Source organism: Cetorhinus maximus, chromosome 36, assembly GCF_964194155.1.
Source record: "Cetorhinus maximus chromosome 36, sCetMax3.hap1.1, whole genome shotgun sequence".
NCBI lineage: Eukaryota > Metazoa > Chordata > Chondrichthyes > Lamniformes > Cetorhinidae > Cetorhinus > Cetorhinus maximus.
In genome coordinates, this window is record NC_135914.1 from 6,278,735 (window position 1) to 6,294,325 (window position 15,591).

Here is a 15,591-nt window from a genome sequence, read left to right on the forward strand (position 1 = left end):
CCACCACCGCCTCCCCCTCACGTCCGTCTGTACCCACCACCGCCTCCCCCTCACGTCCGTCTGTACCCCCCACCGCCTCCCCCTCACGTCCGTCTGTACCCCCCACCGCCTCCCCCTCACGTCCGTCTGTACCCTCCACCGCCTCCCCCTCACGTCCGTCTGTACCCCCCACCGCCTCCCCCTCACGTCCGTCTGTACCCTCCACCGCCTCCCCCTCACGTCTGTCTGTACCCCCCACCGCCTCCCCCTCACGTCCGTCTGTACCCCCCACCGCCTCCCCCTCACGTCCGTCTGTACCCTCCTCCCCCTCAAGTCCGTCTGTACCCCCCACCTCCCCCCCTTCACAACCGTCTATACCCTCCTCCCCCTCCCATCCGTCTGTACCCTCCACCGCCTCCCCCTCACGTCCGTCTGTACCCTCCCACCGCCTCCCCCTCACATCCATCTGTACCCCCCACCGCCTCCCCCTCACGTCCGTCTGTACCCTCCACCGCCTCCCCCTCACGTCCGTCTGTACCCTCCACCGCCTCCCCCTCACGACCGTCTGTACCTCCCACCGCCTCCCCCTCACGTCCGTCTGTACCCTCCACCGCCTCCCCCTCACGTCCATCTGTACCCTCCCACCGCCTCCCCCTCACGTCCGTCTGTACCCTCCACCGCCTCCCCCTCACGTCCGTCTGTACCCTCCAGCGCCTCCCCCTCACGTCCGTCTGTACCACCCACCGCCTCCCCCTCATGTCCGTCCGTACCCTCCACCGCCTCCCCCTCACGTCCGTCTGTACCCCCCACCGCCTCCCCCTCACATCCGTCTGTACCCACCACCGCCTCCCCCTCACTTCCGTCTGTACCTCCCACCGCCTCCCCCTCACATCTGTCTGTACCCTCCACCGCCTCCCCCTCATGTCTGTCTGTACCCTCCTCCCCCTCCCCCTCCCCCTCCCGTCCGTCTGTACGCCCCACCTCCTCCCCGACACATCCGTCTGTACCCTCCCACCGCCTCCCCCTCACATCCGTCTGTACCCCCCTCCCCCTCCCATCCGTCTGTACCCTCCTCCACCTCCCCCTCACGTCCGTCTGTACCCTCCTCCACCTCCCCCTCACGTCCGTCTGTACCCTCCTCCACCTCCCCCTCACGTCCGTCTGTACCCTCCTCCACCTCCCCCTCACGTCCGTCTGTACCCTCCTCCACCTCCCCCTCACATCCGTCTGTACCCTCCTCCACCTCCCCCTCATGTCCGTCTGTACCCTCCTCCGCCTCCCCCTCACATCTGTCTGTACCCTCCTCCACCTCACGTCCATCTGTACCCTCCATCCCCTCCCCCTCACGTCCGTCTGTACCCTCCATCCCCTCCCCCTCACGTCCGTCTGTACCCTCCTCCACCTCACGCCCGTCTGTACCCTCCATCCCCTCCCCCTCACTTCTGTACCCTCCATCCCCTCCCCCTCACGTCCGTCTGTATCCCCCCCACCACCCCCTCCTCCTCCACAACCCCCACCTCACCTCCCCTCCTCCCCCAACACAGGTTAGGGTTATAACACACTCCAGCCAGCCTCCCACCCCGGTGCCACCTCTGGACCTGCTCTGGGCCGGGGAACGCTCCTCCACCCTGACCTTCTGGAAAATCCAAACAGAGGCAGCAGCTGAGATCCTGCTGATGTTTTATTAGCCGTTGTTATACAGCAGCCGTCTCACAGCCTCAGGCCCACCCGTAACACGTGTAAAAATACAACATGCAGGTTAAAAATCGAAATAACACACAATGTAAAGACGAGGGAACAGCGGACAGGAAGATTTCACACCGGAAACCACGACAGTCCATTGCCAGGGTACCCGCGGGTTAGTGTGCAGGGAGCTCGCTCCTGTCCAGGCCACCTGCCCCCGGATGAGGGCACTTGATCATGTGACCTGTGAGGTCTCACGTTGCCGACTGGCTGTCACAAGACAGGAGGGGGGAGACGTAGAGAGCAACCTATCTCACAATGCACTCAACAAGCATGCACACATCACTGGAGGGAATACAGACAAGGACAGGTACAGCACGGGGTTAGATACAGAGTAAACTCCCTCTACACTGTCCCCATCAAACACTCCCAGGACAGATACAGCACGGGGTTAGATACAGAGTAAAGCTCCCTCTACACTGTCCCCATCAAACACTCCCACGGCAGGTACAGCACGGGGTTAGATACAGAGTAAAGCTCCCTCTACACTGTCCCCATCAAACACTCCCACGGCAGGTACAGCACGGGGTTAGATACAGAGTAAAGCTCCCTCTACACTGTCCCCATCAAACACTCCCAGGGCAGGTACAGCACGGGGTTAGATACAGAGTAAAGCTCCCTCTACACTGTCCCCATCAAACACTCCCAGGACAGGTACAGCACGGGGTTAGATACAGAGTAAAGCTCCCTCTACATCGTCCCCGTCAAACACTCCCAGGACAGGTACAGCACGGGGTTAGATACAGAGTAAAGCTCCCTCTACACTGTCCCCATCAAACACTCCCAGGACAGGTACAGCATGGGGTTAGACACAGAGTAAAGCTCCCTCTACACTGTCCCCATCAAACACTCCCAGGACAGGTACAGCACGGGGTTAGATACAGAGTAAAGCTCCCTCTACACTGTCCCCATCAAACACTCCCAGGACAGGTACAGCACGGGGTTAGATACAGAGTAAAGCTCCCTCTACACCGTCCCCATTAAACACTCCCAGGACAGGTACAGCACGGGGTTAGATACAGAGTAAAGCTCCCTCTACACTGTCCACATCAAACACTCCCAGGACAGGTACAGCACGGGGTTAGATACAGAGTAAAGCTCCCTCTACACTGTCCCCATCAAACACTCCCAGGACAGGTACAGCACGGGGTTAGATACAGAGTAAAGCTCCCTCTACACTGTCCCCATCAAACACTCCCAGGACAGGTACAGCACGGGGTTAGATACAGAGTAAAGCTCCCTCTACACTGTCCCCATCAAACACTCCCAGGGCAGGTACAGCACGGGGTTAGATACAGAGTAAAGCTCCCTCTACACTGTCCCCATCAAACACTCCCAGGACAGGTACAGCACGGGGTCAGATACAGGAGCTAAAATATAAAATAAATTTAAGAGGTGAATGCCCAGGTCTGTGATGGGCCTCACTTCCCCCTGGGGGGTGTGTTGAGGGGGGAGGGGACGTGTGTCCAGTGGACGGGGCGTGAGGTTTGGGAGAGGTGAGTAAAGTGAGCTGGAGCATTTCCATCATTAACCCCACCCCTGCGAAGGTGTTGGGCCGGGGTAGCTGAACCCCGGGCACTGTTCCCTTATTTGGGCAGGACATGGATTGTGACCATCGGAGAGACCCATAGAGACTGGGGAAAACACTGTCGGAGAAATAACCTTGCAGAAAATTTCTAATCAAACTACTGATCGTACCCCTCCCAACCACCCCTCGCACGTCTCCCAGCAGGGACAGGTGGCGGGCTGAATGGAGGATGGAGAAACTACTGGGCCTAAGCCCTGACCCGGTCACATCAGCGCGCACTGTCTCTCTGTTGTCTGGCGCAGTTGGTTGATGGCAGCCTGGGCTGTGTTGGTTAGTTCAGTCAGGTTAGTCTCCGGTAGCCCAGGGAAGGCTCCGAGCAGCCGGGGCGCAGTCCCTGCTGTCCTCCCCACATTGACGATAGCAGCCAGGTCCTCAGGCAGGTCCACCCTCCCCTTCACCGCTTTCAGCTGCCGGGTGTCCGTCTCGTTCTGGAGAGAGAAAGGGGGAGAAAAAGAGAAAGAGGAAGATAAAGAGAGAGAGAGAGAAAGATAAAGAGAGGGTGAGCGAGAAAGAGAGAGTGAGAAAGAGTGAGAGAAAGAGAGAGAGAAAAGAGAGTGAGAAAGAAATAGCAAGACAAAGAGAGAAAGAGAAAAGAGGAAGATATAAAGGAAGAAAAAGAGAGAGAGAAAGAAAGAGAGATGAAGAGCGAGAGGAAGAAAGAAAGAGCAAGAGAGAGGAAGAGAGAGAGGAAGAGAGATGGAGAGGGAGAGGGAGAGAGAGAGAGAGAGAGAGGGGGAGAGGGAGAGAGAGATGGAGAGGGAGAGGGAGAGAGAGAGAGAGAGAGAGAGGGGGAGAGGGAGAGAGAGAGGGAGAGGGAGAGGGAGAGAGAGAAAGAGAGAGAAAGGGAGAGAGAGAGAAAGGGAGAGAGAGAGAGAGAGAAGAAAAGAGAGAGAGTAAAAAAGAGGTAGAGAGAAAGAGAGATTTCAAGTTGATCATTCATCTCTGGCCTCCTAGGTTACAGTGACAACAAACAGTGTCTATTCTCCTTCCTCATTGAACATCCACTCCGGAAACCTGAGCCCAGAATCCAGGTTAATAAGCTGATCACAGCACTGAGGGACCACTGCCCTGTAGGAGGGTCAGTATTGAGGGACCACTGCCCTGTAGGAGGGTCAGTATTGAGGGACCACTGCGCTGTAGGAGGGTCAGTATTGAGGGACCACTGCCCTGTAGGAGGGTCAGTATTGAGGGACCACTGCCCTGTAGGAGGGTCAGTATTGAGGGACCACTGCGCTGTAGGAGGGTCAGTATTGAGGGACCACTGCCCTGTAGGAGGGTCAGTATTGAGGGACCACTGCCCTGTAGGAGGGTCAGTATTGAGGGACCACTGCGCTGTAGGAGGGTCAGTATTGAGGGACCACTGCCCTGTAGGAGGGTCAGTACTGAGGGAGCACTGTGCTGTAGGTGGGTCAGTATTGAGGGACCACTGCCCTGTAGGAGGGTCAGTATTGAGGGACCACTGCCCTGTAGGAGGGTCAGTATTGAGGGACTACTGCCCTGTAGGAGGGTCAGTATTGAGGGACCACTGCCCTGTAGGAGGGTCAGTATTGAGGGAGCACTGCCCTGTAGGAGGGTCAGTATTGAGGGAGCACTGCCCTGTAGGAGGGTCAGTATTGAGGGAGCACTGCCCTGTAGGAGGGTCAGTACTGAGAGAGCACTGCGCTGTAGGAGGGTCAGTATTGAGGGAGCACTGCCCTGTAGGAGGGTCAGTATTGAGGGAGCACTGCGCTGTAGGAGGGTCAGTATTGAGGGAGCACTGTGCTGTAGAAGGGTCAGTATTGAGGGAGCACTGTGTTGTAGGAGGGTCAGTATTGAGGGAGCACTGCCCTGTAGGAGGGTCAGTATTGAGGGAGCACGGTACAGTCAGTGGGGCAGCACTGAGGGAGGCAGCACTGTTGGATGAGAGGTTAAGTCCAGGCTCTCTCTCTCCTGTAATGCGGGGAGGGTGGAAGGTTCCACAGTCATTATTGGACGAACAGAGTATTTTCCTGTATCCTGGGGTAAATATTTTTCCCTTGACCAATATCAGTGAAAGAGAGGGTCCTTTTCTAGATTACAAAGTGACTACACTTCTAAATATTCTTGACTAAAGCAGTTTGGGACATCCTGTGGTGGGAAAAGGCATTGTAGAGGTGCACAGCTTATTTTGACAATCTATTGAGTCATGGAGTCATAGAGGTCTACAGCACAGAAAAAGGCCCTTCGGCCCATTGAGTCTGTGCCGGTCAAACAAGTACCTAACCATTCTAATCCCATTTTCCAGCACTAGGTCCATAGCCTTGTAAGCCATGGCATCACAAGTGCACATCCAAATACTTCTTAAATGTTATGAGGGTTTCTGCCTCTACCACCCTTTCAGGCAGTGAGTTCCAGATTCCCACCACCCTCTGGGTGAAAAAATTCTTCCTCACATCCCCTCTAAATCTCCTGCCCCTTACCTTAAATCTATGCCCCCTGGTTATTGATCCCTCCACCAAGGGGAAAAGTTCCTTCCTGTCTACCCTATCTATGCCCCTCATAATTTTATACACCTCAATCATGTCCCCCCTCAATCTTCTCTGCTCCAGGGAAAATAACCCCAGTCTATCCAATCTCTCCTCATAACTAAAACTCTCCAACCCAGGGAACATCCTAGTAAATCTCCTCTGCACTCTCTCTAGTGCAATCACATCCTTCCTATAATGCGGATTCCAGAACTGCACACAATACTCTAGCTGTGGCCTAACCAGTGTTTTATACAGTTCCAGCATAACCTCCCTGCTCTTATATTCTATGCCTCGGCTAATAAAGGCAAGTATCCCATATGCCTTCTTAACCACCTTATCTACCTGTCCTGCTACCTTAAGGGACTGGTGGACATGCACATCAAAGTTCCTCTGATCCTCGGTACTTCCCAGGGTCCTACCATTCATCGTGTATTCCCGTGCCTTGTTTGTCCTGCCCAAGTGCATCAACTCACACTTATCCTGATTAAATTCCATTTGCCACTCATCAGCCCATCTGACCAGCCCATCTATATCCTCCTGTAATCTAAGGCTATCCTCCTCACTATTTACCACCCCACCAATTTTTGTGTCACCCGTGAACTTACTGATCAACCCTCCTACATTCAAGTCTAAACTGTTTATATATACCACAAACAGCAAGGGACCCAACACCGATCCCTGTGGAACCCCACTGGATACAGGCATCCAGTCACAAAAACACCCCTCGACCATCACCCTCTGCTTCCTGCTACTCAGCCAATTCTGGATCCAATTTGCCAAATTGGCTTGGATCCCATGGGCTCTTACCTCCGTTACCAGTCTCCCATGCGGGACCTTATCAAAAGCCTTGCTGAAGTCCAAGTAGACTACGTCAAATGCACTGCCCTCATCTACACACCTGGTCACCTCTTCAAAAAATTCAATCAAATTGGTCAGACATGACCTCCCTTTAACAAAACCATGCTGACTGTCCTTGATTAATCCCTGTCTCTCCAAGTGTAGATTAATTCTGTCCCTCAGAATTGCTTCCAATAGTTTCCTCACCACTGAGGTTAGGCTGACTGGCCTGTAGTTCCCTGGTATATCCCCTCCTTCCTTGCTGAATAACAATGTGTGTGTGTGTGTATGTGTGTGTGTGTGTGTGTCTGTGTGAGTGTGTGTGTCTGTGTGTGTGAGTGTGTGTGTGTGTGTCTGTGTGAGTGTGTCTGTGTGAGTGTGTGTGTGTGTCTGTGTGTGTGTGTCTGTGTGAGTGTGTCTGTGTGTGTGTGTGTCTGTGTGTGTGTGTGTGTCTGTGTGAGTGTGTGTGTCTGTGTGTGTGTGTCTGTGTGAGTGTGTGTGTGTGTGAGAATGTGTGTGTGTGTGTCTGTGTGTTGTGTCTGTGTGTGAGTGTGTGTCTGTGTGTTGTGTCTGTGTGTGTGTGTGAATGTGTGTCTGTGTGTGTGTGTCTGTGTGTGTGTGTGTCTGTGTGCGTGTGTCTGTGTCTGTGTGTGTGTCTGTGTGCGTGTGTGTGTCTGTGTCAGTGTGTGTGTGTGTGTCTGTGTGTGTGTGTGTCTGTGTGTGTGTCTGTGTGTGAGAGAGTGTGTGTGTGTGTGTGTGTGTCTGTGTCTGTGTGTGTGTCTGTGTGTGTGTGTCTGTGTGTGTGTCTGTGTGCGTGTGTGTGTGTGTGTTTGTGTGTGTGTGTCTATGTGTGTGTGTGTGTCTGTGTGCATGTGTCTGTGTGTGTGTGTGTGTCTGTGTGTGTGTGTTACAGATTGAAGGGGCTCTGTGACTGGCCAGCTCACTGAGTTCACACCGTGATGAAGCTGCAGTGTGCAGAGACTCCCAGGCCCCTCTTGCTGCTGTGTCGAACTGGTGCATCTCAAGTTAAATCAAGGCCCTGTGGTAGGAAGGCAGAGGTGAGCATGGGCCCTCCAGTAACATCTCCAAAACAGGCCAACATCTTACTGTTCAGGCCAGTGCCTGTGGAGGCTGTGCCCCGGGGTGGGGCTGGGTTCAGCAGGGGGGGGTATTGTGAAGACAGGAGCATCGAGCACAGGCGAGAGCAGCATCGCAAGACGCACAATACCTGGCCAAGCTGGTACTTCTGTCTCAAGTGACTCCTCATGGCCGCTCTCTCCACTTTCTTCCGAGCAAAGTCCTCATCCCGCTTCTTCCTGTGGGACACAAAGAAAGGTTGAACCCACACCCAGATTCGCAGACCCAAGCCAACAGGGCCGCCTTGTGTCATCGGGGTGAGCGCGAGAGAGTCAAGTCTCTCGGGAGTTGAAAGGGAAGCGGAATAAGGAGAGGAAGAGTTTTATCCGACAGTGAAGAGGGGGAAGAGGGTGGAGCAGGAGTCCCTGTGAATCATCCCCCCCCATACCGGGGGGTGGGTGGATGCGTGGACGTGGGAGAGAGAGTGAAGACGAGGAGATAACAAGGGTGAGAATCTGCCTCCCTGCAGGGAGGGAAATGGAGGTTAACAGTGCAGCGCCGGGAGTTAAAGGTAGATTTAAGGTTTTGGACGAGAGGTGCGGGTGGGGATGAGGGGTGTGAGGAAGAACGTTTTTGTTTTGGGAACACAGTCCGTGGTAATAAACCGGAACTTGCTGCAGATGAAGGTGGTGGGAGTGGAGACGGGGAATGATTTCATGAGGAAACTGGGCGGGCGCTGCGAGGAAATAAACTGGCAGGGTTACAGGGGCAGAGCGGGTATAGGGGGAATGGGTCTGCTCCCTGGGGGTGGAGGAGGGAGGGCTGGCATGGGTTCAATGGGCTGAAAAGCCCCCACCCTCTGCAGTGGAAATGACTGACTTGTCTAGAGTGCTGCAGTGTGGGAGCTTGAAGGGGGGGCTCGATCCAGGGCGGAGCTGAATGTTGCTGGGCTGGCCTGAGCTGGCCTGGGTGTTGGAAGCAGGAGAGAGGGAAATCCTCTCGGATTCCTGGTCACACCGGAAGCAACCCACGGGGGGGAAAGGGTCACCATTGTACGAACGCTTCTCAAAAAACACTGGTCCAAAAAAAATAAAGCCCTGGACTCCCACACCATAAAACGTGGGATTTATTCCGGTCAGTGGCGGCGACTGTGTGTGAACGCCGAATTGTTACAGCGCAGGAGGAGGCCATTCAGCCCATCGTATCAGCGCCGGGCTCTCTGGATGAGCAATTCACCTGGTGCTATTTCCCTGCCTTCTCCCCGTAACCCCGTACATTATTCCTTTTCAGATAACCCATTCCCTTTTGAATGCTTCGATTGAACCTGCCTCCGCCCTGCTCTGGGGCAGTGCATTCCAGACCCTGGCCGCTGGCAGGCTGCAATGCCCCTTCTAGTCAAATAGCCCGCCAAGTCCCATGAAAAATCTGCCTTTTGATACATACTTTTCTTCCTCCAGTGCCTGCAGGTGCCTCCGATAGTCCTTTCGGCTCAGTTTTCCCGCTTTGCTGGCGCCCGCGGTTTTGCCATCTGATGGTGGTGACACGCAACACACCAGCTGCCCCACGGAGTCACCGAATGCCAGCTTCACCAGAGAGCTCATCTTGCAGCCGGGGTGCAGGCTCCAGGCCCACAGGCTCCCGAGAGGTGGGCCAGCAGGACCCTGGTCTTGTCGAAGGGCAGATGTACTGGAACGAACATGCACGAGACCTAAGAGCCAAGAGGAAATCCATCGTCAGCGATCAGGGAGACAGGTCTGAAGAACAGTCCCTGCGTCAGGAGGAGGCCGACAGCAAGTGGCTCCGCACCCCCGAGGATTCAGGAGCTGCGATTTCACTGTCGGGGAGTGGGCTGGGGTGAAGCGTTGGCCCCCCTGCTGCTCAGTCAGGAGCTCAAAACCACTTCAACCTCAAAACAGCGTCCGGTTCATTCACATCGGAATCAGGGGAAAGTAGCAAACCAAACAAATCCTAAACGCTCGTTAACTTTAGGAGAAAATAGGAAATCATAGGACAGAGTAAAGGGAGCTTTACTCTGTATCTAACCCCGTGCTGTACCTGTCCTGGGAGTGTTTGATGGGGACGGTGTAGAGGGAGCTTTACTCTGTATCTAACCCCGTGCTGTACCTGTCCTGGGAGTGTTTGATGGGGACGGTGTAAAGGGAGCTTTACTCTGTATATAACCCCGTGCTGTACCTGTCCTGGGAGTGTTTGATGGGGACAGTGTAGAGGGAGCTTTACTCTGTATCTAATCCCGTGCTGTACCTGCCCTGGAAGTGTTTGATGGGGATGGTGTAGAGGGAGCTTTACTCTGTATCTAACCCCGTGCTGTACCTGTCCTGGGAGTGTTTGATGGGGACAGTGTAGAGGGAGCTTTACTCTGTATCTAATCCCGTGCTGTACCTGCCCTGGGAGTGTTTGATGGGGATGATGTAGAGGGAGCTTTACTCTGTATCTAACCCCGTGCTGTACCTGTCCTGGGAGTGTTTGATGGGGACAGTGTAGAGGGAGCTTTACTCTGTATCTAATCCTGTGCTGTACCTGCCCTGGGAGTGTTTGATGGGGACAGTGTAGAGGGAGCTTTACTCTGTATCTAACCCCGTGCTGTACCTGCCTTGGGAGTGTTTGATGGGGACAGTGTAGAGGGAGCTTTACTCTGTATCTAACCCCGTGCTGTACCTGTCCTGGGAGTGTTTGATGGGGACGGTGTAAAGGGAGCTTTACTCTGTATATAACCCCGTGCTGTACCTGTCCTGGGAGTGTTTGATGGGGACAGTGTAGCGGGAGCTTTACTCTGTATCTAATCCCGTGCTGTACCTGCCCTGGGAGTGTTTGATGGGGACGGTGCAAAGGGAGCTTTACTCTGTATCTAACCCCGTGCTGTACCTGCTCTGGGAGTGTTTGATGGGGACAGTGTAGAAGGAGCTTTACTCGGTATCTAACCCCGTGTTGTACCTGTCCTGGGAGTGTTAGATGGGGACAGTGTAGAGGGAGCTTTACTCTGTATCTAACCCCGTGCTGTACCTGTCCTGGGAGTGTTTGACGGGGACGGTGTAGAGGGAGTTTTACTTTGTATCTAACCCCGTGCTGTACCTGTCCTGGGAGTGTTTGACGGGGACGGTGTAGAGGGAGCTTTACTCTGTATCTAACCCCGTGCTGTACCTGTCCTGGGAGTGTTTGTTGGGACAGGGTAGAGGGGGCTTCACTCTTGAGAGTTTATTTGATGCTGATACCGCTTGATGTCTGTTAGAGAGTGTGTATCTAGCTCCAACATCCCTGATGATTAAATAACACGGTTTATAGAATTAGTCTGTTGAGGAAACACAACCAGGAGAAGAGCACAAGGCTAGTGCACCCAGTACCCTGTCACCTACAGCAATAACAGAGCAAAGGAGAGCCTCAGAAAACAGTACCGATATCCCACTGTAACTAATAAATACCCGACAGGACTCTCCCCTCTTGAGCATCTAGGCGGAGAAGGATCGGTGGAAGGTACTCACCTACTGACTGCTCTCCGAATCGATTCTCTGTCCCCACACTAGTTTCCAAAAGCTGAAAGTTTCTCCCAGGATTCTGCACTTGTCATCACCGTACCATTGCAAGCTGCCCGAGGTAAGACAACATCTTCCTCAGCACAACGTGTTCCAGACAAAGGCCGGCCTTTGGAAATCCATTCCAATCTGTTTAGAACGGATTATGTTCTGGGATCTTCTTTAAACGCACTAAGTGACCCAATTATTCTGTTTGGACACTGAATCCTTCACCTGCCCAAGAACTCTGACAAACAGAACTGAGGTGGGGGATGGTATGTGCCTCTCACCCTGTACGCACACAGATTAGAAACGGCCAGCTATTGATCAGATGTTAGCATCTTTTCACACTCTTACCCACCAAAAGGCAGTGCCGATAACAAAGGGCACAATTTTGCCCCACTGTGCCCACCATGTGCCTTAAACTCAATTCTCATCCTCATTTTCAAATCCCTCCCTGACTTTGCTTGCCCATCTCCGTAACCTCCTCCCGCCTACGACCCTCGAGGTCTCTGCGCTCCTCCAATTCTGGCCCCCCGTGAAGCCCTGAGTTGAATCGCTTCATCATTGGTGGCCATTCCTTCAGTAGCCTGGGGGCCCTGAGCTCTGGAATACTCTCCCTAAACCTCTCCGCCTCCCTCTCCTCCTTTAAAATCTACCGTGGAACATTCCACATTTAAAGCGCTATATAAATGCAAATGATGTTGATGGGCATGCCTACCAGGGCCATCATTTACCTCACTGCACAGTGGACCATCTGTGCCCAGAAGCTCTTGTACCCCAACCACTATCCAACACTTGCTGTTCAGCCACTGAAAGACAGTACCAAAGCCTAGAACACAGGTGGAACTCTCTTCCACAAAAAGCAGCAGAGGTAAGCGCAATTAATCATTTTAAATCAGAGGTCGATAGATATTTGCTAGCCAAAAGGTATTGGAAGATACAGAGACAGGCTGGTAAATGGGATCCATGCTCTGATCGAATGGCAGAACAGGCTCGAGGGGCTGAATGGCCTCCGATGAGGGCAGGAATTGATATAGTCACTGCAGGAAAGGGTCACTTGGGAAGTGAATTGGAGTCTTTCAGAATGTGACTTTGACAGGGAATAATTCCATTTATCACCTCACCCCACCCGCCGCCCCCCCCACCCCCACCCGCCCCCACACACACAAGCAAGTGTCTCCAGTCAGCTCCCTGCACTCACCAAGTGGAATTAACCCTTGGCACACGAGGAATAAAGCACCATCCTAAAAATCTGACCAACTCCCCTTCCACCAGCTACCTCTAAGCAACCTGCTCTCCAAGCCTCCATCACCTTCAACTGGTCCTCAGACTCTGCAGCATTCATCCTGTCCAAGTAAGGCCTAGCAACAGCCTTGCCCTTACCCATAGCATGTGGTTCCCACCTGTCAACCACCCCCCCTGCCAACCACCCCTCTGCCCCCACCTGCCAACCACTACCCCCTGCTAACCACCCCACCACCTGCCAACCACTACCCCCTGCTAACCACCCCACCCAATACAATGTTCAAAATGCCCATCGTGTCCATTCTCTTTCCAGCACCACAGAACTGCCGAAGGGTCACGAGGACTCGAAACGTCAACTCTTTTCTTCTCCGCCGATGCTGCCAGACCTGCTGAGTTTTTCCAGGTAATTCTGTTTTTGTTTTGGATTTCCAGCATCCGCAGCAGTTTTTTGTTTTTATTTTTGCATTCCTGTCAGGCTCTGCAATTCCCTTTAAGTCTCTCCCATTCACCAAGCTTTCAATTGCCCCCTTCTCACCTCTCCATGGGGGTATTTCTTTTTTACTGTGGGAGCCGCTGCAGAGACAAAAGCTAATAAATGGCAGGCACGGCTCCTTGGGTAGCATTCGCCCCTCTTAAATCGGAGGGTTGTGGGTTCGAGTCCCACACTGGGGAGCACAAAATCTCGGCCGAGGCGACAGTGCAGCATGAAGCCCAGTGTGTAGCCAGTGGAGCTCCACAGTGAGCAAGTTATAATCAGATAGGGGCTCACACTGGTAGAGCGACTCTTTCAGTAAGCAAAACAGAGGAGAACAATGATCAGCCTCAAAACTTTGAATGGCAGCTTTGAGTGAAAGAGGAACTCGGGAGCAGAGTGCACCTCGAGAATGGACTCAGGTCGGAGGTGGGAACGATAGGAGGGAATAAGTGTGCACCGGAGGAGTGTGCACCTCAGGGGCAGAGTGCTCCTCTAGAATGGACTCAGGTCGGAGGTGGGAATGTTGAGTGCTGAAACTCTAAAACCCAGCTTTGATCGTCCTGTAAAACTCACGTTTCATGTATAACGCACTGTCTGTAAGGTTAAAATCCTGGAACTCCTCCCCTAACAGCACAGTGGGTGCACCTACACCACAGGGACTGCAGCGGCTCAAGAAGGCAGCTCACCACTTGCCTCCTCAGGAGCAATTAGGGATGGGCAATAAATGCTGCCAATAGTCAGCGGCGCTCACCCGTGAATGAATAAATAAAAACAATCATGATGCACTTTGGGAAGACCCGAGGACTTGTTTGCAATTTTAAGAGTGCAATGGTTGTTCTATAGTCAAAAGTTGACGACCATTTTGTACACAGCATAAGCCCTAAACAATCAGAAAGATGAACGGCGCTTGTGGTTAAGCGAACGGATGCTGCCCAGGACACTGGACGAATTCCCCTGTAATGGCACAGGCATGAGGTGTCTCAGGGAATGTATTAGCTAGTGCCAATTCACAAGTGATGTAATGATTCCATTACAGCACAAGACCCAGGCCTGTCTGCGCCCTTTAACCGGCCTGCCCGGTGAGATCATTTCGAAACGCATATATCCTCTAGGTGAGAGATCGTAACATATTAGGAATTTCACATTCAGTTTGAAGGTGGGCAATTTGGGTCTGAAACTAGTGTCTTAAAGTTAGACAAGGGTATGAAAACTGGAATGGGAAAAGGATGTTAAAAATGGCATCAAATTGAGAGAAAAGATGTATAATGCAGCAAAGATTAGTGGTCGGTGAGAAGATTGCAAAAATTTTAAGAATTTTAAGATTGCAGAAATTTTAAGAGGATGACTTAAAAAATGAAAGAGGGAGAAATTAGAGAAAACTAACAAGAAATATAAAAACAGGCAACAAAAGCTTCAAGTATATAAAAAGAGAGTAGCTAAAGTAAGTGTTGGTGCCTTAGAGAGCAAGACTGGGGAATCCATAATGGGAAACAAGGGAATGGCCGAGATTTTGAACAAAGACACAAAAATCATCCCAAGAATAGTAGAAAAACAGGTGAAAGGGAGAGAGGAACTTAAAACAATGAGCATCAGAGGAAGAGTACTAGGAAATCTAATGGGACTATAGGCTGACAAGTCCCCTGGACCTGATGGCCTGCACCCTAGGGTCTAAAAAGAAGTGGTTGCAGAGATAGTGGATGCATTGTTTGTAACGTTCCAAAATTCCCTAGATTCTGCAAAGGTCCCAGTGGATTGGAAAACCACAAATCTAACCCCTCCATTCAAGAAAGGAGGGGGAGAGCAGGAAACTATAGGCCAGTTAGTCTGACATCTGTCATGGGGAAAATGCTAGAATTCATTGTTAAGAAGGTAGCAACAGGACATTCAGAAATTTATAATACAACTGGGCAGAGTCAACATGGTTTCTGTGAAAAGGAAATTGTGTTTTGACATACTGGTGCTTTTTTTGAGGATGTAAGGGTGGATAAAGGAAAAATCAGTAGAGGTCCTGTGTTTGGATTTCCAAAAAGCATTTGATAAGATGCCACATAAAAGTTTATTGCAGAAGAGTTCATGGTGTTGGGGGTTGTATATGAACATGGATAGAGAATTGTTTTTTTTCACTCGTTCATGGGATGAGCGCGTCACTGGCTGGGCCAGCATTTATTGCACATCCCTAATTGCCCTTGAGGTGGTGGTGAACTGCCTTCTTGAACCGCTGCAGTCCATGTAGTGTAGCTACACCCACAGTGCTGTTAGGGAGGGATGGTGTTCCAGGGTTTTGACCCAGCGACAGTGAAGGAACGGAGATTTATTTCCAAGTCAGGATGGTGAGTGGCTTGGAGGGGAACTTCCAGTTGGTGGTTTTCCCATGTATCTGCTGCCCTTGTCCTTCTAGATGGTAGTGGTTGTGGGTTTGGAAGGTGCTGCCTAAGGAGCCTTGGTGAATTCCTGCAGTGCATCTTGTAGATGGTACACACACTGCTGCCACTGTGCGTTGGTGGTGAAAGGAGTGAATATTTATGGATGTGGTGCCAATCAAGTGGGCTGCTTTGTTGTGGATAGTGTCAAGCTTCTTGAGCGTTGCGGGAGCTGCACTCACCCAGGCAAGTGGAGAGTATTTCATCACAC

General features: G+C 52.3%; 1 protein-coding gene across 2 annotated transcripts; it reads right to left on the reverse strand.

Annotated features, from left to right (window-relative positions):
- Window positions 1–3,310: 3,310 nt before the first annotated feature.
- On the reverse strand, window positions 3,311–11,489 carry LOC144672256 (complexin-3-like). Of its 2 annotated transcripts, XR_013574088.1 has the most exons (5): window positions 11,208–11,489; window positions 9,154–9,418; window positions 7,862–7,949; window positions 3,412–3,738; window positions 3,311–3,356 (listed from the first exon to the last, which is right to left on the reverse strand). XR_013574088.1 is itself a non-coding variant. In XM_078534094.1 (4 exons), exons 2-4 carry the CDS (start codon window positions 9,309–9,311, stop codon window positions 3,514–3,516), a joined length of 471 nt encoding a protein of 156 aa, XP_078390220.1. In that variant the 5' UTR covers window positions 9,312–9,418; window positions 11,208–11,489; the 3' UTR covers window positions 3,410–3,513. The 2 variants fall into 2 exon arrangements, 1 of the variants encoding a protein (XP_078390220.1); XM_078534094.1 differs by lacking the exon at window positions 3,311–3,356 and having other exon boundaries at window positions 3,410–3,738.
- Window positions 11,490–15,591: the final 4,102 nt, after the last annotated feature.

Excerpts from the sequence above, each read along its gene's own strand:
- LOC144672256 (XM_078534094.1), bottom strand. The coding sequence starts at position 9,311 with ATGAGCTCTCTGGTGAAGCTGGCATTCGGTGACTCCGTGGGGCAGCTG. Across the intron at positions 7,950-9,153 it reads CAGGCACTGGAGGAAGAAAA|GAAGAAGCGGGATGAGGACT; the intron begins GTATGTATCAAA and ends TGTGTCCCACAG. Across the intron at positions 3,739-7,861 it reads AGAAGTACCAGCTTGGCCAG|AACGAGACGGACACCCGGCA; the intron begins GTATTGTGCGTC and ends TTCTCTCTCCAG.